The sequence below is a fragment of the Sinohyriopsis cumingii genome, chromosome 3, assembly GCF_028554795.1.
Source record: "Sinohyriopsis cumingii isolate HCF-2022 chromosome 3, ASM2855479v2, whole genome shotgun sequence".
Taxonomy (NCBI): Eukaryota; Metazoa; Mollusca; class Bivalvia; order Unionida; family Unionidae; genus Sinohyriopsis; species Sinohyriopsis cumingii.
In genome coordinates, this window is record NC_142963.1 from 139,025,035 (window position 1) to 139,049,725 (window position 24,691).

Here is a 24,691-nt window from a genome sequence, read left to right on the forward strand (position 1 = left end):
TCTGCGTGGCTCATCGAGCGTGCGAGAAGTGCATTCAAGAACCTATCTTCAGTCATTGCCCTCACTGCAGCAAGATTCCCGGAGGGCGTGAAAAAATCTTTCGGGGACCAAACACGTTAGCCGATTTTGCCCGATGGGTCTTAAACCCCATCGACAAGACGTGGAGCCAAGAGGACATCGAACGTTACGGAGATTGTCATCGTCATGCCACGGTGATGGCTCACAATTTCTCCGGATACGATGGACAGTTTCTTTTGAGGTACTATACGGAACATGGTACCGAACGTCCTAAAGTGATTTTGAACGGAGCCAAAATCATTTTCATGCAAGTGGGACAAGTACAGTTTAAAGATTCAATGAGTTACTTGGGCATGCCTTTGAGTCGAATGCCTAAAACGTTTGGAATGACAGAAATGGCTAAAGGGTACTTTCCACACTTTTTCAATACGGAAGCCAATCAACACGCCGTTCTACCCCATTTGCCTGAGGCTCACTATTACGACCCCGACAACTTGCGTACCGAACAACGAGACGCTTTCTATGCTTGGTACCAGGCTCATGCCTCTGACCCCTTCGACTTTCAGGAAGAAATGTTAAAGTATTGTCGTTCCGACGTGGACATTTTACGACGTTGCTGTGGAAACTTTCGAGAACTGTTCATGGAACACGGAGGGGTCGATCCTTTGAAAGAAGCTTGCACCATTGCCAAAGCGTGTTCCTTAGTGTACCGCCAACGATTCATGCCTGAAAACACCGTGGCTGTCATCAGTCCTCAAACGACCCACTATGTCAAGCGTCAATACTCGGTCAAAGCCCTACGTTGGTTACATTACTTGTGCAACAAGGAAGACAAATGGATTCGGCATGCGCGCAACGGAGGAGGCGAAAAGACCATCGGAACGTATTCGGTCGATGGCTGGGACTTAGAAAACCCCAAGATCGTGTACGAGTTTAACGGTTGCTTATTTCACGGATGTCCCATCTTTTACCCTGACCGTGACACTAAAAATCAGTTTTTGAAACGAACCATGGAAGACTTGTACCAGGACACTTGTCAGCGACGCCTAAAGTTAGAACAGCAAGGATACCAAGTGGTGGAAATGTGGGAACACGAGTACGATCACCGTTTGAAAACCGATCCCGAGTTTAAACGCCTCGTGGAAAGTTACCAGTTCATGGACCCGCTGAACCCGAGGGATAGTTTGTACGGAGGAAGGACCAATGCCACCTGTTTGCTGTACCAAGCCGACGAAGAGAAAGGAGAAGAAATCAAATACTTGGACGTGTGTTCGCTGTATCCCTACGTGTGCAAATATTGTCGCTTTCCTGTAGGGCACCCGCAATTGTTCACGGAACACATCGACCTGAAAAACATTCGACAATACGAAGGCTTGATCAAGTGTAAAGTTTTGCCTCCCACGAACCTATACCATCCCGTCTTACCACACCATTGTCAAGGCAAACTGATGTTTCCCTTGTGCCGTACTTGTGCCGAAACGTGCAACCAGGACCAACCTTGCCATCACAGCCAGGAAGAACGTGCCTTGACGGGAACCTGGGTCAGCGTGGAATTGTTCAAAGCTCTGGACATGGGATACCAACTGTTAGAAGTGTACGAAATTTGCCACTTTCCCAAGACACAACAGTACCACAAGGGTGACCCTACTCAGAAAGGCATTTTCGCCGACTACGTGGATGCCTTTTTGAAACTGAAACAAGAAGCCAGCGGCTATCCGTCCTGGTGTCACACTCCCGAAGACCAAATACAATTCAAAGAGAAATACTACGAACAAGAAGGCATCTCTTTAGACCACATCGAAAAAAACGAAGGCAGGCGATCGTTTGCCAGAGTGATGTTAAATTGCTTGTGGGGTAAAATGGCACAACGACCGTGTTTACCCAAGACGGAATATTTGACAGAACCTTCCCGCTACTTCCAGATGATTCACGACAAAACCAAATACATGAAACACGTGGACGTCGTTCGAGAGGATTTGATCTTGGTCAATTACGAAGAAGATCCGGACTTTGTACAAGACGACCCTTTTGGAAATGTCATCATTGCGGCTTACGTGACAGCTCATGCTCGCTTAAAATTGTACGAAGCTTTAGAACTGTTAGAAGAACGCGTCCTGTACTTTGACACGGACTGTTGCATTTACATCCATCACCCGATTGAACAGCACCCTGACATCGAAGGAGACCGTTTAGGAGCCTGGACAGACGAGCATCCCGACGACAAGATTCTAAGTTTCGTCAGTGGTGGTCCCAAAAATTACGGCTACGAATACCGGGACAAACAAGGAGAAGTGCACACGACGTGAAAGTGAAAGGACTGACTCTGAATCATCGTACCAGTCAAGTGGTCAACTTTGGGGTATTGAAAGAAGCCTTGCAATCGGGAGAGGATGGAAACTTTAAAGTGACCACCTATCAACCGAACAAGATTGTACGTTTACCCACTCACCACATCGTCAGTCGACCCTTGGAAAAAGTCTATCAACTTGTATACCAGAAGCGAGTGCGACTTCCCAATCACTTCACCTTACCGTACGGTCACGTCGGTATTGGTCTGTATATGAAAAGGAACCCTAGGCAAGATCGATAGTTCATTGTTCATTGAAGTAACTTACCATGTCGTTGACGAAGAAGAAACCAGATTGGTTAGGAGTCAAATGTTGGACATCACCGAGACCAGGGTTTTGAGGCTTGGACACAAGAGGTGGCCCAGTATGCACGAGAGTTATTCAAGGAAAAAAGTTACTTTTCAACCTGTGTTAGTGACGGTGCCAAAAGAACCCGTCACCCAGGACAGGACTGTCGTGGACAAGCCTGAAAGACCCTTTCGGGAGGACACTTGTGTGACCTTACCCCTACTATAGAACTGGTTAGAACTTTACCCAAAACATGTTGTACAGACACTTGTGTTTATTCCACGTTCATGGTTATCATGTGCTTCTTATTCTTGTACTTAAGCCTTTGGCTTTTATGTATTTTTGTCTTTCGTATTCATGTTTGAAAAAAACATTCAATTAACGTGTTCTGAAAAAGTATATAAACTCTTGTCTTGTTTGTTTTTCGTGTCACAAGTGATATTTCTCACACCATGGCTACCTCTGCTGTCTCTGCTCCCTCTTCCTCTACTGTCAAAGTCATCGACGAACACTTAGATCGTGCCAGTTGGGAGGCTTTGTATCTTCGCCATCCCTTTAACATGCTCATTGCTGGACCTAGCGGTTCAGGCAAAACCGAATTCATCAAACGTTTGATCGAACATAAACATCATTTGATCGATCGACCCCCTCAACGAATCGTGTGGTGTTACAAAGAGTGGCAATCGGCGTACAGCCTCTTGCGTGAAAGTCAAGGCGATTCCATCGTGTTTGTGGAAGGCATTCCTAAAGAAGACGATGGCATCGTCTCTGACTCCCGTCTAACCCATTTGGTCATTTTCGACGACATGTTAGGAGAAGACGAAGAAGAAATTAAACTGTGGTTCACGCGCAAAGGGCTTCACCGTAATGCCAGTGTCGTTTACAACACCCAAAATTTGTTTCAACAAAGTAAAGCCCATCGCACCATCAGTCTCAATGCGCATTACGTGGTCTTGTTTGAAAGCCCTCGAGATAAATCGCAAGTGCAAGTCTTAGCCAAACAGTTAGGAACGCCTTGGTTGACTCAGGCGTACGACGATGCCACTCAAACTCCACATGCCTGTTTACTCGTCGATTTGAAACCTACGACTCCCGAGGATTTGCAATTTCGTACCCACTTGTTTCACCACTGGTGCCAAGACGGAGGGCCTGTCCTGTACACGTCTCCGTCCTCGACTTCATTTCACTCCCCATAAAAAATCTATAAAAACCTCAGATCCTTTTTCGTCTGTCTCACTCTCAGTGCGAACATGACGTCCCTTCAGTCGCATCTTCCCGTCAAATTGATTCGTGCCTTGTATGGCATCAGTCGAGAAAAAGATCCACAAACACGAGCTCGTGTCTTAGAAGCTAGTCTCAAAGAAGTCTTACGATGGTTCACGGTGACGGCACGTCAATTACTCCAAGGAATCATTCAGATTCCTCATCAAACCAAACGCTTTTTCGATCGAAACAAAGTCGCTTTGGTCCAACTGGCCGATCCCCGCATCGACACTCAAACCAAAAAACAAATCATTTTGAAACCTGGAGGGAGCGGTACTCTAGGAGGGGTCATCATTCGCTCACTCTTAAGATGGGATCCTAATGCCCCCAAAGTTATCCCCAAGACAAAAGTCCAAAGAAGCCCCAAGAAGAAAAAGACCAGGTCCCCAAGGAGAACTTCTCCAGTGGCAGGACCCTCCTCTGACCAGACACCACCACCACCCCGGAAAAAGAAAAGAAGCCCCCAGAAAAAGAAAATCCACAGAAAACTAGTCGCAAGAGAGGCACTTCGGCCAGGACGCAACCTTACACTCGCAAACCACGACCTGCCACGGCGGTGACTGCGTCTCCGGCAGCTTCACGTTTGTCCACTTCTCCGTTAATGACACCCAGAACTGAAGAGTACTTGGAGACGTTGATCACACCAAGAACTTCTCCGTTGATGACCCCCAAAAGAAGTTCCCCAGTGGCAAGACCTTCCAATTTAGTGGCAGTGGCTGCTGCTCACAAAGTACCTTCTCCCAAAATCAAAGTTCAAGAAAGATCGGGCATGTTACAAAGTTTACTGGATTTGTCCAAGCAAGAACTGGCTCGATTTAGTCCGTTACGTACCCCTGCACGACGTGTCATGCCTGTCCTCAAACTAATACGACGTAAAGACAATCAGTGGCGACGCGTTCCAGTATAAAAAAGGCCTGTGACCAAGTCGGGTATCAGTGTTTTTTGGTGCTCCTGAAGACTCAAAGATGTCACCCTCCAGAAAACCCCAAGGAAAGAAAAGGAAAGGACTGCCACCACGTTTAGCCAAACATGGGGACATGTTATCTGTCCTGTCCAAAGCTTCTCCACCCCTACGAAAAAAACTCATTCAAACAGCCTCCAAAGAGGTCATCGATACCGCGTGCGAATGTTGTTTGAACGTTTTGAAAGGCACGATCCCTTTGTCCAAACACCAGAAACAATGCTTAGGCAAACATCGTCACGTTCTTCGCCAAATGGTTCAAAAGAAAATTCCCATTCGTCAAAAAAGGAAGATGTTAGTGCAACGTGGAGGTATTTTACCTCTCTTGTTAGGCCCCATACTGAAAGGAGTTTTGGGAACCATGTTGGGAGGACTGGTGGGAGCAAGATAAAAAGGCCTCGGAAGTTCCAAGATCTCAGAATCGACCCCTGACAACCCCATGGAAGGACGAAAACTAGCTTTAGTGCCTTACAAACGATGGATGGAATACCATCGGTGGCAAGAACAACACACCCCGCATTTGCCTCCCAATCCCAATTTAAGCGAGATGTCCCAGTTACAACACGAATTGCAGTCCTTGATGGATCGCCAAGATTTGTCCGAAACAGAAAAATCGCAAAAGTACGGTCAACTCTTGCAACGACTGCAACTCTTTCACCAGAAAGCTTTAGACGAAACAGCTCTACCCACTCTGAAAGATTTTAAGACCTTGATGAAAAGTCCAGCACCATCACCAGTACCAGTACCAGTACCAGTACCACCAGTACCCGTGACCAAGACAGAAGAAGGAGAAGAAGAGGAAGGGTTTCAAACTTCACCAGAAAAAGTACGCAAGTTAACAACACCACCTACCTCCAGAATTGGATGGATTAAAAAGATGATGGTCACCCCTTCTTCCTCACAAGAGAAAAGGAAAGTGAAGACAGAAGTGAAGACAGAAGTGAAACAAGAACCGATATCCCCCGCTCAGACATCCTTCTCCTCTTCGACACCTATTGCTGGCCGCACACGCAAAGCATTGCAATCCAAGAAAATACCCCAAGAGAAAAAGAGTAGCATCCTCCAAGAGTGGGTGTCTTATTAACACACCAACCAACACAAAAGAAAATGGAAAAAGTCTTAGCCAGCATTTACTACGATCCCTCCCATCCTGCAGGTTACGCAGGAGTTCAAAAATTGTATCGTGCTGCCAAAACGCGACTGAAAAGTCTCCGTTTACCTCAAGTGCAACGATGGTTACAAGAACAAGCTACCTACACTTTACACAAACCCATTCGACGCAAGTTTGCCAGAAGTCGCACCCGAGTGGAAGGCATCGATCATCAATGGCAAGCCGATTTAGCCGATGTCTCTCATTTGGCCAGCTACAATCGTGGCTACAAATATTTGTTTTGTGTCATCGACGTCTTTTCCAAATTTGCCTGGGTCGTGCTCTTGACTTCCAAATCGAGCAGCGAGTTAGTGCGAGCCCTGCAACGAGTGTTGAAACAAAGCGGTCGTCACCCTCTTCGATGGCAAACGGACAAAGGCACCGAATTTCTGAACCAAGCTTTCCAAAAAGAATTAAAGAAACGTGACATTCATTTTTTTACCACCGAGAATCCCGAAACCAAAGCCAGCATCGTGGAACGTTTTCAACGCACTTTGAAAGAACGCATGTGGAAATATTTTACGCATCACCACACTCTGAAGTACATCGACATCTTACCGCACCTGGTGCAAGCGTACAACCAATCTTACCATCGAAGCATCGGACGTGCCCCGCAAGACGTGACTCCCGACAACGAAGTGTTGGTGTTTGAGCGTCTGTTTGGTACGTCCCCGACGAGGGCTGTCCCCAAGAAAAGTGGAATGTTGGCCGTAGGAGATTGGGTGCGCATTGGCAAAACCAAACGCACTTTCGACAAAGGTTACTTACCTAACTGGACGACCGAATTGTTTCGCGTCACTGGACGAGTGCATGGCCGTCATCCTGCCGTCTATAAATTGGAAGACATGAACGGAGAAGTGCTCAAAGGAACGTTTTACTTACCCGAGTTACAACGTGTCACCAAAAAAGAAGACGACGTGTACGACATCGAAAGCATTCTCGAACGCAGAACCCGTAAAGTGGGCAAACGACGTGTCAAAGAAGTCAAAGTACGTTGGAAAGGATATCCACCCAGTTTTGATTCTTGGATCGACGCTTCGCAAGTCATCGACTATAAAAAGAAGTGACCATCATGCCCTTTCACACAGCAGACGCAGCTACGTTGACCACTCCTCCTTCACCTAGTTCTTCTGTGCAAGATTTACAAAAACAACCCTTGTGGGTGTGGTGTGGAGAACGTGTGCCTAAAACGCAAATCGTCTTTTTCTGCCAAATCTTCGTGGTGTATTGTGTCATCGGGGCAGCCATTGCCAATTTGAGTTTGCAACAAGGAGACAAACAATTGTGGACCATTTTATTGAGCAGTTGCATCGGTTACCTGCTTCCTAATCCCTCCCTGAAATTCTCCTCGAACGGGAACCCCGGGAACCTTGTGTCCAGTGCCAGTCACACTTCAACCACAATCAGAACCCCATTTTAGACGGAGACACGCCTATGACGTCCAGTAATATCCCCTCGGACAGCCACAGAACTCTGGAATTATGAGTCACCAAAACCAATTTTACTTAACCTTACCTAGTGACAGTTCCATGGAGGTGTTTCCCAAGAACACGTTGTGCTGTTACACGGCCAAATTACCTCAAGCCATCCAGTTAGATCACGAAGCCCATTGGGAAGTGGCTTTAGTAGAAATGATTCACCCGACCCAAGTCCTCAATGTCCTTCCCAATCAACATTTTTTTGATGTGGTAGTTCATGACGAGCAAATGCAACAGTGGATGGATAGCAATGTCAAATATGACAAGAAAACCCGTACACAAAAGTACACCACCTATCACTTGTTCATTCCCCCAGGCTATTATTTTAGTGGTCAACATTTGGTCAGCACCATAGCCTCCAGGTTTAATGTCGTGTTTCTGAAAGCTTTGGAGCATGTCAACAAAAGTGTCACCATGGAGTACCACAAAGCAGCTCGTCGCTTCTTGATGAAATTTGAACGAAGTAAAATCGTGTCCATTTTATTTTGCCCTGAATTGTTTGACATATTGGGCGGAGACATGGACATGAGAAAGGCCATGCTCAAGAAAAACGAATTACCCATCGTTTACGACAACGAGTCTTTTAGCAAGTTATTTCGTGCCCCGGTAGAACTGAACCAAGGACTGAATTTGATGTTCGTGTATTCCGATGTGGTGGAGTACAACGTGGTGGGACACACCTCCGTACCGTTACTGCGTGCCATTCCTTTCAAAGTGGATTCTGCCACGAACACTGACGAGGAAGGTGGAAACACTTACCACGTCCACCGCGAATTTGTACATCCTCACTATTTGCCTGTCAGTAAGTCGTATTTGGACACGGTCAACATTGCTATAAAAGGAGATCTGGGACAAAATATTCCATTCACCAAAGGAAAAGTCACGGTGAAACTCCATTTTCGAAAACGGTTCTCTCACGACTCTTAAGTCATGTATCCAGTGTATCAAGGGGTTGCTCTACAGCGATGACACGGCTTAGGAGATATGTTAAAATCGGCCTTTCGTTCGGTGGCCCCGTTATTGAAACCGATGGTGACACGCGGATTGCACGCCTTGAAAGATGCGGCACTGACGCAAGGCAAAGAATTTCTCCAAAATGTCATCATCGACAAACAAAACCCTAAAGAAGCCTTCATGAGGGCAGGCAAAAATGTCTTGCTGCAAACTGGCAAAGACATTTTAGGCCAACGAGAAACACCTATAAATGCCCTGCACGCTACCGAGTCAGGCATTCAGCAAGGACAAGGCAGAAAGAGACGACGAAGAAAACACCCTTTCACCAGACTTCAAGCGAGAAAGGCCAAGAAAAGAAGAACCGTTCGAGACTTAGACGTTTTCGATTATTGAGAAAAGAGAGAAAAAAATGATGCACCGAGAATCTTGCGCTTGTTCCAAGACGGAACTGGATCGGTTTGCCATGCCCCCCACGATGATGACGATGCAAGAATCCCAGTGGGTGGAATTTCACCACGTCTCCTCACTGACCGATTCCGCTCCCATCGAGTTTGAAATCAAAGGACAGCCCGAAGATTACATCGATCTGAATAGCAGTTACTTGTACCTGAAAGTCAAAATTCTAGATAAGACTGGAGGTGCTATAGACGATGAAGCAGTTGCTCCCGTCAACAATTTCATGCATTCCTTGTTCAGTGGAGTGGACTTGTACTTGAATAACAAACTGGTCAGTAGCAGCATGGATACTTACCCTTATCGTGCCTACCTGGAAAATCTCTTGACGTACGGAATAGATGCCAAGAACACTCTTCTCAATGCCTGTGTGGTATGGGAAGCTGACGAACCTACCAAGTTTGAAATATTGGAAACTGATGAAAAGAAAGACAACAATGATGGATTTGTAGAACGAAGAAAGAGAATCACGGGAGCCGACACAAGTTTAGAACTGATGGATCGTTTGCATTTGGACATGTGGTTGCAAGAAAAGTATTTGCTGAACGGGGTGGATGTCCGCCTGAGACTGAATCGTAGCAGTGCCGCTTTCCATTTGATGGCTGATAGTGACGGTTACAAAACCAAAATCCTAGAACCAGACTCTACGTACGCCGTGTGGAAGTGTTACCTAAAGTGGGAAACGACATCAGTCAGACGTTGAGCAGAACGACTGCCAAGTATCCCATACGACGCGTGGAAGTGAAAACCTTCACCATTCCCAAGGGACAGCGATCCATGATCGAAGATCATCTGTTCCAAGGACAGTTACCCAAACGTTTGATCGTTGGTATCGTCGAGAATACAGCCTTCAACGGAGCTGCCGAAAAAAATCCTTTCTACTTTCAACACTTTGGCGTGTCCAAAATCGAAGTCAGTCGCGATGGCAAGACCTTGTGTACCCGACCTTTCGAACCTGACTTTACCAAGAAGAATTACTTGAGATCATACTTGTCCCTGTACGAAGCCACCGGACAGTTAGGAACCAATACCAGTCACGGTATTACGTACGAGGATTATGCAGGAGGTTACGCTTTGTGGGCTTTCGATTTCACTCCAGACCAAGGCAGCGACGAGGGACATTTCCACCCTATAAAATCCGGCCAGATTCGTGTGGAAATTCAGTTTAAAGACCGAGACCCTGATGAAACGGTGAACGTCATCCTGTATGCAGAATTCGATAATACCTTAGAAATCAACAGTTTGAGAGAAGTCATCCTAGATTACTAGAAACCATGGAAGACTGTTATCCCTCTTTACCTAGTGGAGAAACTTTTAGTGCTGCATTGTTGTTAAAAAATGTTAGAGTTGTTGTTTAGTGTTAAGTGATTTTTGAATAAAAAATGTTGTGTTTTGAAAAAATTGTTTGATGTTATATTGTTGGATTATTGTTAAAAATGTTAGAGTTGTTGTTTAGTGTTAAGTGATTTTTGAATAAAAAATGTTGTGTTTTGAAAAAAAATGCCTTTGTCTTTTGTTTAGCTATAAGAATGTTGGATTGATGCTCTTTCATTTCTTACTATCCCTCTCATGACACTCATTGAACGTTGCGGCTCGAAAACCATAGAGGGATGTTTTCCTTCATGTCTGCGCTTTGACTTTAAGAACCGGGGTTGTTTCCAGTCTAACCATCCATTGTCGACTCATCCTTCTACGAAGATGTGCTCCAAACTAGCTAAACTCAACGAAGCCTACGTGAATTTGCATAGGGTCAGACACAGTCTGATACCGAAGCCAGAAGAAATAGAGAATGTGAGAATGTTAAAAATCACTGAAGACCTGATAGAAGAGCTCTTCAGAGAAGAAATGAACAGGGAAAAAGAAGAATGGACAGAGAAGTACAGACTTCAGAGACAGCAGCAACAACAACAACTGCAGCAGCAGCAGCAACCTGAAGCTGACAGAGGCTTTGTCGATTGTCGTATCGACACCAAAGAGTTCTTCTTCTCTTTCCGAAGAAGCAGACCTATCGCCAGAAAGTCTATCCTCAGAGGACATCGCATTCTTAGAAACTAAAAAGAATGCCATAGCAAAAAAGAAAAACAGCCCTTTTCAGGGCTACCCAATACTCTAGAAAAGAAATAACAATCGATTTGCCAATGTGTGTAGGTAGAGTGGTGTGAAAATAAACACTAACTCTTTTTTAAAAAATGTGAGGGTATGTGTTTGTGTGTTTGTGTTTGTAAGTGGTTAAGCAAGTTGGTATGGATAGTAGATTAAAATGATGTTTTTTTTTGGTGTTTGAGGTGTAAATTTGGGGTTAGATTGGATTGCTTTGCGTATGTGGATAGTCTATTGAAGTGATTTATAAAAAATTTTAAAATAGTGATGAGTAGCATAAAAAGTGACTGAGTGTTTCATTTAGGTCCGCGTGTTGTTGTTTTTTTTTGGTTATGATCAAGGTAAGATCAATTTTATGTTTTTAGGGGGATGTTTTCCATCACGTCCGCGCTTTCACTATAAATTGAATCTCTCTGGGCAGTCTAGCTACCCTTGTTGATTGATCAACACAAGAATGAATAGCAGAATAAGCAAACTTCTTGAACTCCAGATACATCTGGAATATGTCAGGCGCCTGTTAAATGAACTGGCCGCGGAGGCTATAGTAGAAGAGGAAAGAATGAAGAACAAAGAGGAGGAGAGAAGACAGAGGGAAGATGAGGAAAAGAAACTAGAAGAGAGGATGTCGTACAATATTCCCGAGACAGAGGATTGGGGTGTTGAAGCGAATCATCCTCCCTCTGCGCTCCCCAGAAGAAAGGTGAAAGGAGACTGGGGAAGAAGATGCGTGTGTGGCGCCAGGCCAGGAAGGTGCAACCATTAGATAGGTGCATCTAGAGTTAAAAAAAAAACAGCCCTTTTAAGGGCTACCCAATACTCTAGAAAAGAAATAACTATCGATTTGCCAATATGTGTGTGTGTGTGTGTGTGTGTGTGTGTGTGTGTAGGTAGAGTAGTGTGATTATAAACACTAACTCTTTTTTCATAGTGCGAGGGTATGTGTTTGTGTGTTTGTGTTTGTAACTGCTCACATAAGTTTGTGTGAATTGTAGATTATGGGTTTCTTTATTGTTTCTTAGCGTATGCGATGAGTATAGTTTGGGTTTTGTAAGCGCTCACGTACGATTGTGTGGATAGTAGATTATGGATTTTGTTTATTGTTTCTTAGCGTATGTGAAGAGTTAAGTTTGGGTTTTGTAAGCGCTCACGTAAGATTGTGTGGATAGTAGATTATGGATTTTGTTTATTGTTTCTTAGCGTATGTGGAGAGTATAGTTTGGGTTTTTATTATATGAAATGAGAAAGTATAGTTTGGGTTTTATTATATGAAATGAAAAAGTAGGGGGATGTTTTCCTTCACGTTCGCGCGTTGTTTGGTCATGATCTAGGTAAGATCAATTTTACATTTTAGGGGGATGTTTTCCTTCACGTACGCGCTTTAAGTATAAGAACCCACAGTATTCGTCGTTCAAACCATTCTGCAAAGAATAAAAAAAGAAGATGGCTTCTAACCAAATGGACAAAATACAAACATTACAAGACGTTTTAGACAACTTAGGAATGATGGAGCAGATGTTAATAAGACTGGTTGAAGACCATTATTCCTATAGTCCCCATCGTGTAAAGATGGAAATTAATAACTTAAAAAAGGTAAAGGACAAGATTAGCGGTGTCATGAAACAGATAAAGGAGGAGAAGGAGGATGAAGAGGAAAGAATAAGAATAAGCAAATGGAACGAAAAGATTGAAAAAGAAGAAGAAAATGAGAAGAGGAAGAAAGAAGAGGAGGAAGAGAAGAAGAAGAAAGAAGAACAGGAGAAAAAGAAAGAGAAGAAGAGAAAGAGTGTTGGAGATAAAATAAGAACTTGGTGGAGAAAAAGAAGAAATTAGAAGCAGAAAAAGAAGAAAACCCAAAGGCCCTTTTCAGGGCCAGCCATATTTCTCGAAAAGAGATAGCCTTTCCATTGCCTACCCCTTTTTTAAAAAATTTTTTTTAAAAAAAAATCCCATATTCAATTCCCCTTTGTCCCTAAACAACCCCCAAACTCTATTCCCATGTTAAATTCCCCTTGTACGTATATCGGCCCACAATTTTTTCCCATGTTAATTCCCCTTGTACGTATATTAACCCACGATTTTTCGCCATGTTAAATTTCCATTGTACGTATATTCACCCAGGGGTTTCCGTAATGCTAATTTCCATTGTACGTATAGTGCCCCACTTAACTACTTTTGAACAATGAACAGGTCTTTTGTTTTACACACAGTCATAAATTCATGAAAAACGTTACATAGCGTGAAAGTATTTTTCTTTACGCAGTGATCATGCATATCTCCAGATGTTTCTATGTTGAAGTGTTCAATGACATCCTGATATATCGATAGCTGTTATACGATAGTTGAAATGTTTCATGACATCCTGATATACCGATAGCTGTTATACGATAGTTGAAATGTTCCATGACATCCTGATATACCGATAGCTGTTATACGATAGTTGAAATGTGTCATGACATCCTGATATACCGATAGCTGTTATACGATAGTTGAAATATGTCATGACATCCTGATATATCGATAGCTGTTATACGATAGTTGAAATGTTTCATGACATCCTGATATATCGATAGCTGTTATACGATAGTTTAAATGTTTCATGACATCCTGATACACCGATAGCTGTTATACGATAGTTGAAATGTTTCATGACATTCTGATATACTGATAGCTGTTATACGATAGTTGAAATGTGTCATGACATCCTGATATATCGATAGCTGTTATACGATAGTTGAAATGTTTCATGAGATCCTGATATACCGATAGCTGTTATACGATAGTTGAAATGTTTCATGAGATCCTGATGTACCGATAGCTGTTATATGATAGTTGAAATGTTTCATGAGATCCTGATATACCGATAGCTGTTATACGATATTTGAAATGTTTCATGACATTCTGATATACCGATAGCTGTTATACGATAGTTGAAATGTGTCATGACATCCTGATATATCGATAGCTGTTACACGATATTTGAAATGTTTCATGACATTCTGATATATCGATAGCTGTTTTACGATAGTTGAAATGTTTCATGACATCCTGATATATCGATAGCTGTTATACGATAGTTGAAATGTTTCATGACATCCTGATATACCGATAGCTGTTATACGATAGTTGAAATGTTTCATGACATTCTGATATATCGATAGCTGTTATACGATAGTTGAAATGTTTCATGACATCCTGTTATACCGATATATGTTTTACGATAGTTGAAATGTTTCATGACATCCTGATATATCGATAGCTGTTATACGATAGTTGAAATGTTTCATGACATCCTGATATACCGATAGCTGTTATACGATAGTTGAAATGTTTCATGACATTCTGATATATCGATAGCTGTTATATGATAGTTGAAATATGTCATGACATCCTGATATACCGATAGCTGTTATACGATAGTTGAAATGTTTCATGACGTCCTGATATACCGATAGCTGTTATACGATAGTTGAAATGTTTCATGACATTCTGATATATCGATAGCTGTTATACGATAGTTGAAATATTTCATGACATCCTGATATATCGATAGCTGTTATACGATAGTTGAAATATGTCATGACATCCTGATATACAGATAGCTGTTATACGATAGTTGAAATGTTTCATGACATCCTGATATACCGATAGCTGTTATACAATAGTTGAAATGTTTCATGACAGTCTGATATACTGATAGCTGTTATATGATAGTTGAAATGTGTCATAACATCCTGTTATATCGATAGCTGTTATACGATAGTTGAAATATGTCATGACATCCTGATGTATCGATAGCTGTTATACGATAGTTGAAATGTTTCATGACATCCTGATATATCGATAGCTGTTATACGATAGTTGAAATGTTTCATGACATCCTGATATACAGTCGAGTGTTATACGATAGTTCAGACTCATTGAAACGTGAAAAAAAATTATAATAATAAAATAATCTTTCAGTAAATATTTCAAAACTTTCCAGATATCTCAAATGCCTACATGTTAGTTTTAAATTATGTCATATTCGTAGACTTTCAGCGTTTTGTAAGATTGTATCACATTAATGTTTATGCAGGTGTAATATAGACTTTTGCTTAAAATGGATCTACTGATTTTACTGGCTTTTATCTTTTGTTTCCTCTCTTTCTTTAACGAACCTATGAACTTTTCATCGTTGTTTGTGTCATTTTAAGTCTTGATATTCGTCATTTTCAATCAGCGTTTTGACGAATATAGTGACTGTCTTAACCGAACAAGATGTGAATTAGCAATGGAACTTAACCAATGTCTTAATGAATAAATATTTGTCTTAACCGTACAGGTTATGAATGAACAATAGGTTTCATTTTGGGGTAATTGTAATTTAAATTAAATTCAACAAAAGCTGCGCGTCTTTACTTGCTTGTTAAATTGCCACACTTTCGACATGTTTCTTTATTTACAGATTTAATATCTGCTTGTTATTTTAAATTGTTCTTCGTTATCATATGTGATTACCATAAGTGTTTCATTTTAAAGTCTTGGCTTTTCATTCACTAGTTTCGCAATCGTACCCAACTTTAATAAAGTTCTTGTAAACTGTTGATTCGTATCTCGTATGACTTAAAGATGATTGGCTCGTATGAAATGAAGCTGACTGGCATGTTTAAATATCCAGGATATGTCAGATTGTTGAGAACGATGTAGTTTATTCAGTATCTGGATGATGTTTGAAATTTCCTACAAGCCCTTTGCTGTATATAGTTATATTTTTGCATTTCCTTCATATATATATATATATATATATATATATATATATATATATATATATATATATATATATATATATATATATATATATATATATATATATAATGTCAGTCGAATTTGTGTGTTTATGGAGATAATTTCAACATGGTGGTACTTCCAGCTTTATAGGCGTTAAGAAGAACAATATGGAAATATAATTAGCATCTAAATATGTGAATATCTCTGTTGCAATATGTGGCCATAACAGGAGTGGAGTGATCTCCAAATGATGATGATGATAATAATAATAATAGTAATAATAATAATAATAATAATAATAATAATAATAATAATATTAACAACAACAACAACAACAATAATAATAATAATAATAATAATAATAATAATAATAATAATATTAGAAATAGAAATAATAATAATAATAATAATAATAATAATAATAATAATAATAATAAAAATAGAATTAATAATGTCTTAGCACAGCGTTTGTTCTTAAAAAGCTCTAATAATTAATGCACAGTAATCGATCTATTAAATTCATTTTCTGTTGCATTGACCATAATAGGAGTGGAGTAATCTCCCAGTAATAATAATAATAATAATAATAATAATAATAATAATAATAATAATAAAAATAAAAATAATAATACTAATAATAATAATAATAATAATAATATAATATAATATAATTAATAATGTTTAAGCACAGCACTTATTCTTAAAAAGCTCTAATAATTAATACACAATAATAGATCTATTAAATTCATTTTCAGCTTTCCAGCTATCCTGTATTTTTACCGGACACATCTATATATTGAAGGCATTATTAAATACATTTTAATTGTATGGTATCGATGGCCTTATTTAAGTAGTTTTAGGTTTAACATCATTAAATAAGTGTTATTAGTGTATATTTTCGATGATGCAAACTTTGTTGTTCTTAATTGATTCGGGCAAATCCATGTATGAGATTGCCATGAGCATCTGCAACCTATCAATGTGTAATGTTACATTTTCAATTCTGTCAAACATCCATATTGTACTTTCATTTTATTCCTCTCCAAATGGCGATCGCAAAATGTCAAATGTTCAGTACATTATCTGATCCGCCAACGTTTAATTTATATTTGAGTTTGTTGCCTGTGGAAACTTTGTACTCAAATTTATCACCATAACGGAGTCGCTCGACAAGTCGGGATATTAAATTCCACTGAGTTTTGTTTACAAAACAAATCAAAACTTTTTAATGAAGATCGTCATCAAGTTCAATATCAGTATTCATGTTACCGTCTTAAAATTGTATGCTCATTAATATTTCTCATTAAATATTCTCTAACTCATGCTTTTGCTTCTTAAATTCCGTCGGTACAGGATTCATTTTCTTTTTGTAGCTCAAAACATTCTAAAGGAGGTTGCAAACATTATCACGTGTTTTGGCCTAGGCATATTATATTTTGAAAGATTCGTTTTGATTTATTTGTCTATGGCTATTTAAATGTATAATTTACGACTTTTGTTCTGAGTGTTTATGATCATTCGTACTGAAATTTATACACCACATTTATCATAAATGTTTGCAGAAGGCTCACTTCGCTATTTATAGATTCAGATCCTGGCGGTAGTTATAACTGAATTACAATAATTACAACCCCAGACGGAACCTATTTTCTTATAAGAGAGCTTATTCTAGCTTTGTGCTCCATAATATATTCAATTTCACAGGTCCTTTTTCTATTTTGTCGCTGTCTTTTCACGCTATTTTTTTGCGCGCAAGTCCCACATGAGACTAACTCATTTTAGGAGTCTTTCTGACTTACAAGGTTGCATCACGCCCATTTTTGTTAATTATTTTGCAGTTGTGCCACGTTGTTTACAAAACACGTTGTTCCCATTGGATATAAATTTTTTTGTTCGCCACAAGAATATATGAGTAAAAAGCAATTGAATTAATGAAAAATATTAATATATATATATTTGTTGTCAAGTTAAAAATAGACAAATTACAACGGAATGCATTTTTTAATGTATAGAACGTACATTATATCGACTAGCTACAAACACTGTGCCCCATTTGAAGAGTATTATACCTACTATATAAATTGCTATGTACATTTGATTTAATTATATCAGATTTATGGTTTGTAAGTTTTTAAAAAAAAATTCATTTAAATCTTTCTTTTTCTTTATGGGAAAATGTTTCGTATATTTGATTTAATTATATCTGATATATTATTTGTACGTTTTAAAATCATTTTTTAAAACTTCATTATATGTCAAAAAATGTTTGCTAGGAACTCATACATTTTCCAGAAAATAGTTTGACTTTAACTGTTCGTTTTAGTAAACAGCAGGCGTTGACCTGGATCCTGACCTTGATTCAAAGATAGTAGTCGCCACGTAAATGAGTTATATTTATATTTTAAAATGAGTGGATGTTGTCGAGGTCATGATGGGATTACGTCGTTTAAAATGTAAACAATTTTTTCTTTTGTTTTGCTTCGAGTAAAATGATTGGTTTTCATTGAGGTCATGTTAGGCGTACGTGATATAAACACGTTCACGTGAACCCCCTTTTTCGATTTCGCAACTTAGGGATTTTCGAAACTGCGTGTTATAATACGATATAACCTGTGTTTTAGAGAAATATTCCAGTTACTTGGGGTCTTACACTGGAAAGTGACTGTTGTGCTGTTTAGAGATGTTTCAAATTACTTGGATTCAAAAGGATTAATTCTTTTTTTCCCTGGACAATGCGTGTGCTCATGTGAAATTCTTGAACAAAGACAGCTCTTATAAAAATGTATTCGGATTTTCAAAACCGGAGTAATATTTCTTGTTTCCATCAGAAGCTTTAGACTTCAACATACAGGTTGCATCATACGTCATCATCTTTCATCATGGGTTCTTCGTCGGGACTCGAACTTGAAATCATTAGAACATTTTATTGTTAGGACTTCTAAATTTTATTTGTGGAATATTCTTTGATTATTTTGGATTCTTAAAACCGTAAGCTCATATGTTTTCAATTTTACGGAATTTTTCCAGGGAAATAAATTATTATATTATATTTTTCAAAGCTTGTTGTTTTCACTCTTTCATGTGTTACTGGTTATTCGAGCCTAAACACGTAGCAAAATACGGTGCCCTATTTGAAGAGTAGTATATCTACTATATAAATCCATAGTGCCCCACTTGAAGAGCATTATATCTCTATATAAATACATATTGCCCCAACTGAGGAGTATTATATCTAATATCTAATGTATAAATACATAGTGCCCCAGTTGAAGAATATTATATCTATTATATAACTACACAGTGCCCCAATTTGAGGGGTATAATATCCAATGCATAAATACATAGTACCCCATTTGAGGAGTATTATCTCTGCTATACAAATGCAAAGTGCCACAGTTGAATATAGATACATAGTGCCCCATATTTCAATATAAATAGATAGTATCCCATTTGAGGAGTATTATCTCTACCACACAAATACAAAGTGCCACAGTTGAATATAGATGCATAGTGCCCCATATTTCAATATAAATACATAGTATCCCATTTGAGGAGTATTATCTCTACTATACAAATACAAAGTGCCACAGTTGAATATAGATGCATAGTGCCCCATATTTCAATATAAATACATAGTATCCCATTTGAGGAGTATTATCTCTACCATACAAATACAAAGTGCCACAGTTGAATATAGATGCATAGTGCCCCATATTTCAATATAAATACATAGTATCCCATTTGAGGAGTATTATCTCTACTATACAAAGTGCCACAGTTGAATATAGATGCATAGTGCCCCATATTTCAATATAAATACATAGTATCCCATTTGAGGAATATTATATCTACGATATAAATACATAGTGCCCCGTTTAAAGAGTATTATATATACTATATAAACATATAGTGCCCCTTTTGAGGAGTATTGTATCTACTATACAAATACATAGGGCCCCATTTGAAGAGTATTATCTCTGCTAAATAAATGCACAGTGCCCCATTTGAACAGTATTATATTATAGTGCCCCATTTCAACAGTATTATATCTACTGTATAAATACAGTGTGCCTCGGTTGAATATAAATGCATAGTGCCCGATTTTCGAAATAAATACATATTGCCCTATTTGAAGAGTATTATATCTACTATATAAATTGTGTCCCATTAGAACAGTATTATATCGACTATATAAATACATAATGTCCAATTTGCGCAGTATTATATATACTATATGCATAAATAGTTCCCATTTGAAGCGTATTATATCTACTGTAGAAATACATAGTGCCCCAGTTGAATATAAATGCATAGTGCCCCTTGTAAGGAGTATTATATCTACAATATAAATGCATAGTGCCCCTTGTAAGGAGTATTATATCTACTATATAAATACATAGGGCTCCATTTGAATAGTATTATATCTACTATATAAATACATAGGGCCCCATTTGAATAGTATTATATCTACTATATAAATACATAGGGCCCCATTTGAATAGTATTATATCGAATATATAAATACATAGGGCCCCATTTGAATAGTATTATATCGAATATATAAATACATAGTGCCCCTTGTAAGGAGTATTATATCTACTATATAATTACTTAGGGTCCCATTTGGGGAATATTATATGTGCTATATAAATACGTTGTTCCCCATTGGAAGAGTATTATATCTACTATATAAATATATAGTCCCCCATTTGAGGAGTTTTATATCTACTATATAAATACATAGGGCCCCATAGGAGTAGTATTATATCTACTATATAATTACTTAGGGTCCCTTCTGAAGAATTTTATATCTACTATATAAATACATAGTGCCCATTTGAGGAGTATTATCTCTACTATACAAATACAAAGTGCCACAGTTGAATATAGATGCATAGCGCCCTATATTTCAATATAAATACATAGTGCCCCATTTGGGGAATATTATATCTACTATATAAATACATAGTACCCCATTTAAAGAGTATTATATCTACTATAAAAACACATTGTGTCCCATTTGAAGAGTATTATATCTACTATATAAATACATAGTGTCCAATAGGAAGGAAGAATATTTTTTTCTACTTTATAAATACATAGTGCCCCTTTTTCTAATATTAATACGTAGTGCCCCAGTTTAATATAAATACCTAGTGCTCCAGTTGAATATAAGTACATAGTAGCCCATTGAATATAAGTACATAGTAGCCCATTGAAGAGTATTATGCGTTTTATTTAAAGGTTCTTTTAACGTGTTGTTAAATTACAGCAGTCAAGATAAATCAGTTGTTCTTGTTCTTACTTATTTCCATGGTTTTAAAAACAAAGTTACATTTTTGTGTATAATTTTAACTTAAGGACATGTCTAATTGCCTGCTATTTACAAAGACATATCTTGGAACATTGATTGGTTTGAAAACTCAAAACGGTCACGAAAATATGTACAATTACAAACAAAAGTCACTGTAATGAGTCCAATAGCCGTAGCTTATGTTTGTAAAGTTCTAAAAGAGTGGAAAAAGGGATTTGACAATACATATAGTATATTCACAATACAAAGCACCCCTTAGTAGAATACATACTTTCTGTGCAATATTACAAAGCTGCATTGTTTTGCAGACCTGCAGATGCCACAGAAGATCGTTCCTAACATGAACAATGTATATACATTTCCACCAGTCACTGATGCCCCAAGACTCATGAGCAACGCAGGTAAGTTGATAAACATTTTATTGTTGAATTTTACATTTAATGAAGTACAGTTTCATTTTGTAAGTCCGATTATCCGATTTATTCATTTTAAGGAAGCCATACCTTTAGTAGCGTAATACATTTGGGTTATGCGCCTTTTGTATATACCTCTCCGTTTTAAGGATTTGATACATGTTTGTGATTGCTTGTTTGATTATGGGAAGTCGGGTTTTTGAAAACATTCCTCAGTCGAGTAATCAGCCAGGCGCTAGGAGCAAATGTCACAGATTGCAGTGATTATAATATTTCATGATGGCATAGTTTGCTTTCGTCCAGGTCAGGGTCGCATAAGTGGACCTTTTGCCAAGTAGTTCCTATTGAAATCTAATTGTCTAGCTTGATTGTGCATCAAGATGTGAGGTATTTGACATGAGGACTGATGATTTTATACACCGAAATAATTGAGAAGGTATGTTTCCATTATGTGGAGACGCCTTTCATTGTTGCTATGATGGTAAATATGGTGTAGAGTTACCAGTCGTGTATTGTTGCTACGATGGTGAATATGGTGTAGTGTTAGCGGCCTTTTATTGTTGCTACGATGGTAAAATGATGTAGAGTTACCGGCCTTTTATTGTTGCTACGATGGTAAGATGGTGTAGAGTTACCGGCGAAATGATGCTTAAATCATGACATGCCTGACCTAGGGTTAGGGTAGGAAATATATTTCTCGGCATTTGCTGTTCGATTTGTGACTTGCATTTTATGCTAGTTAAGTACCGGCGCTACGTTACGGAAATCCAGTAAGGAGAAAGCATACGATTCTGAGGTTGCCATGCAAACGGGGAAGCCATAATGCAACAGAGGCCTGACTATATACCGGTTAGATGACATTTAACAAGGGTCAAACTTTGTAGATAATTTTTAGTATTAGTCAGAGTCAGAGTATAAAATAAACAACATACAGACTTTAAAGCTGTATTGAACATTTGTCTTGTTCCGTCTTTGTATTTTTTTCATTTAACTCAAATTTATAGAAGATGTTCAACATTTGTTAGTTTCAGACTTTGTCGGTGGTATGTACAGAGGAACAGGCTTTGCAAACCTTATTTTAATAAAGAGAAGGTCTTTTAAAAGGGTCAGACTTTGTAGGTGGTATTTACTGAGTGTCATGCTTTGTAAACCTTATTTTAATAAACAGAAGACGTTGTAGATGGTCTTTTAAAAGGGTCAGACTTTGTAGGTAGTATTTACTGAGGAACAGGCTTTGTAAACTTTATTTTAATAAACAGAAGACGTTGTAGATGGTCTTTTAAAAGGGTCCGATTTTGTAGGAGGTATTTACTGAGGGACAGGTTTTGTAAACCTTATTTTAACAAAGAGAAGACGTTTTAGATGGTCATTTAAAAGGGTCAGACTTTGTAGGTGGTATTTACTGAGGGACAGGCATCGTTAACCTTATTTTAACAAAGAGAAGACTTCGTAGATGGCTTTTTCGAAAGGGTCAGACTTTGTAGGTGGTATTTACGGAGGGACAGGCTTTGTAAACCTTATTGTAATAAAGAGGAGACGTTGTTGGTGGTCTTTTAAAAGGGTCAGACTTTGTAGGTGGTATGTACGGAAAAACAGGCTTTATGAACCGTATTTTAATAAAGAGAAGACGTTGTAGATGGTCTTTTAGAAGAGTCAGACGTTGTAGGTGGTATTTACTGAGGGACAGGCTTTGTAAACCTTTTTTTAACAAAGAAAATGCATTTAGATGGTCTTTTAAACGGATCAGACTTTGCAAGTGGTATTTACTGAGGGACAGGCTTTGTAAACCTTATTTTAACAAAGAGAAGTCTTTCTAGATGGTCTTTTAGAAGGGTCAAACGTTGTAGGCGGTATTTACCGAGGGACAGGCTTTGTAAACCTTATTTTAACAAAGAAAAGACGTTGTAGATGGTCTTTTAAAAGGGTCATACTTTGTAGGTGTTATTTACTTAGGGACGGGCTTTGCAAACATTATTTTAGTAAAGAGAAGACTTTGTAGATGGTCTTTTAAAAGGGTCAGACGTTGTAGGTGGTATTTACTGAGGGACAGGCTTTATGAACCGTATTTTAATATAGAGAAGACGTTGTAGATGGTCTTTTAGAAGGGTTAGACATTGTAGGTGGTACTTTATGAGGGACAGACTTTGTAAACCTTATTTTAACAAAGAGGATACGTTGTAGAATGTCTTATAAAAGGGTCAGACTTTGTATGTGGTATTTACTGAGGGACAGGCTTTGTAAATCTTATTGTAATAAAGAGAAGACGTTGTAGGTGGTCTTTTAAAAGGGTCAGACTTTTTAGGTGGTATTTACTGAGGGACAGGCTTTGTAAATCTTATTTTGATAAAAAGAAGACGTTGTAGATGGTCTTTTAAAAGGGTTAGACGTTGTAGGTGGTATTTAAGGAAGGACAGACTTTGCAAACCTTATTTTAACAAAGAGAAGACGTTGTAGATGGTCTTTTAAAAGGGTCAGATTTTGTAGATGGTATTTACTGAGGAACAGGCTTTGTAATCCTTATTTTAACAAAGAAAAGACGTTGTAGATGGTCTTTTAAAAGGATCCGACTTTGCAAGTGGTATTTACTGACGGACAGGCTTTGTAAACCTTATTTTAACAAAGTGAAGATTTTCTAGATGGTCTTTTAGAAGGGTCAGACACTGTAGGCGGTATTTACTGAGAGACAGGCTTTGTAAACCTTATTTTAACAAAGAAAAGACATTGTATATGGTCTTTTAAAAGGATTAGACTTTGTAGGTGTTATTTACTGAGGGACATGCTTTGCAAACATTATTTTAGTAAAGAGAAGACGTTGTAGATGGTCTTTTAAAAGGGTCCGACTTTGTAGGTGGTATTTACTGAGGAACATGCTTTGTAAACCTTATTTTGATAAAAAGAAGACGTTGTTGGTGGTCTTTTAAAAGGGTCAGACTCTGTAGGCGGTATTTACTGAGGGACAGGCTTTGCAAACCTTTATTAAACAAAGACAAGACGTTGTAGATGAACTTTAAAAAGGGTCAGGCTTTTTAGGTGATATTTTACTGATGGACAGGCTTTGTAAACCTTATTTTAATAAAGAGAAGACGTTGTAGATGGTCTTTTAAAAGGGTCAGACGTTGTAGGTGGTATTTACTGAGGGACAGGTTTTGTAAATCTTATTTTGATAAAGAGAAGACGTTGTAGA

General features: G+C 38.6%; 1 protein-coding gene across 3 annotated transcripts in view; it reads left to right on the top strand.

Moving 5' to 3' along the window:
- The window catches only part of LOC149803950 (inter-alpha-trypsin inhibitor heavy chain H3-like), a 193,756-nt gene that overhangs the window by 114,505 nt on the left and 54,560 nt on the right, over positions 1 to 24,691 (top strand). For all 3 annotated transcript variants that reach the window (XM_089953769.1, XM_089953772.1, XM_089953771.1), the window contains one exon: positions 21,403 to 21,495. In XM_089953769.1, coding sequence (XP_089809895.1) covers positions 21,403 to 21,495 — 93 coding nt within the window. The remainder of the gene's footprint in view (positions 1 to 21,402; positions 21,496 to 24,691) is intronic.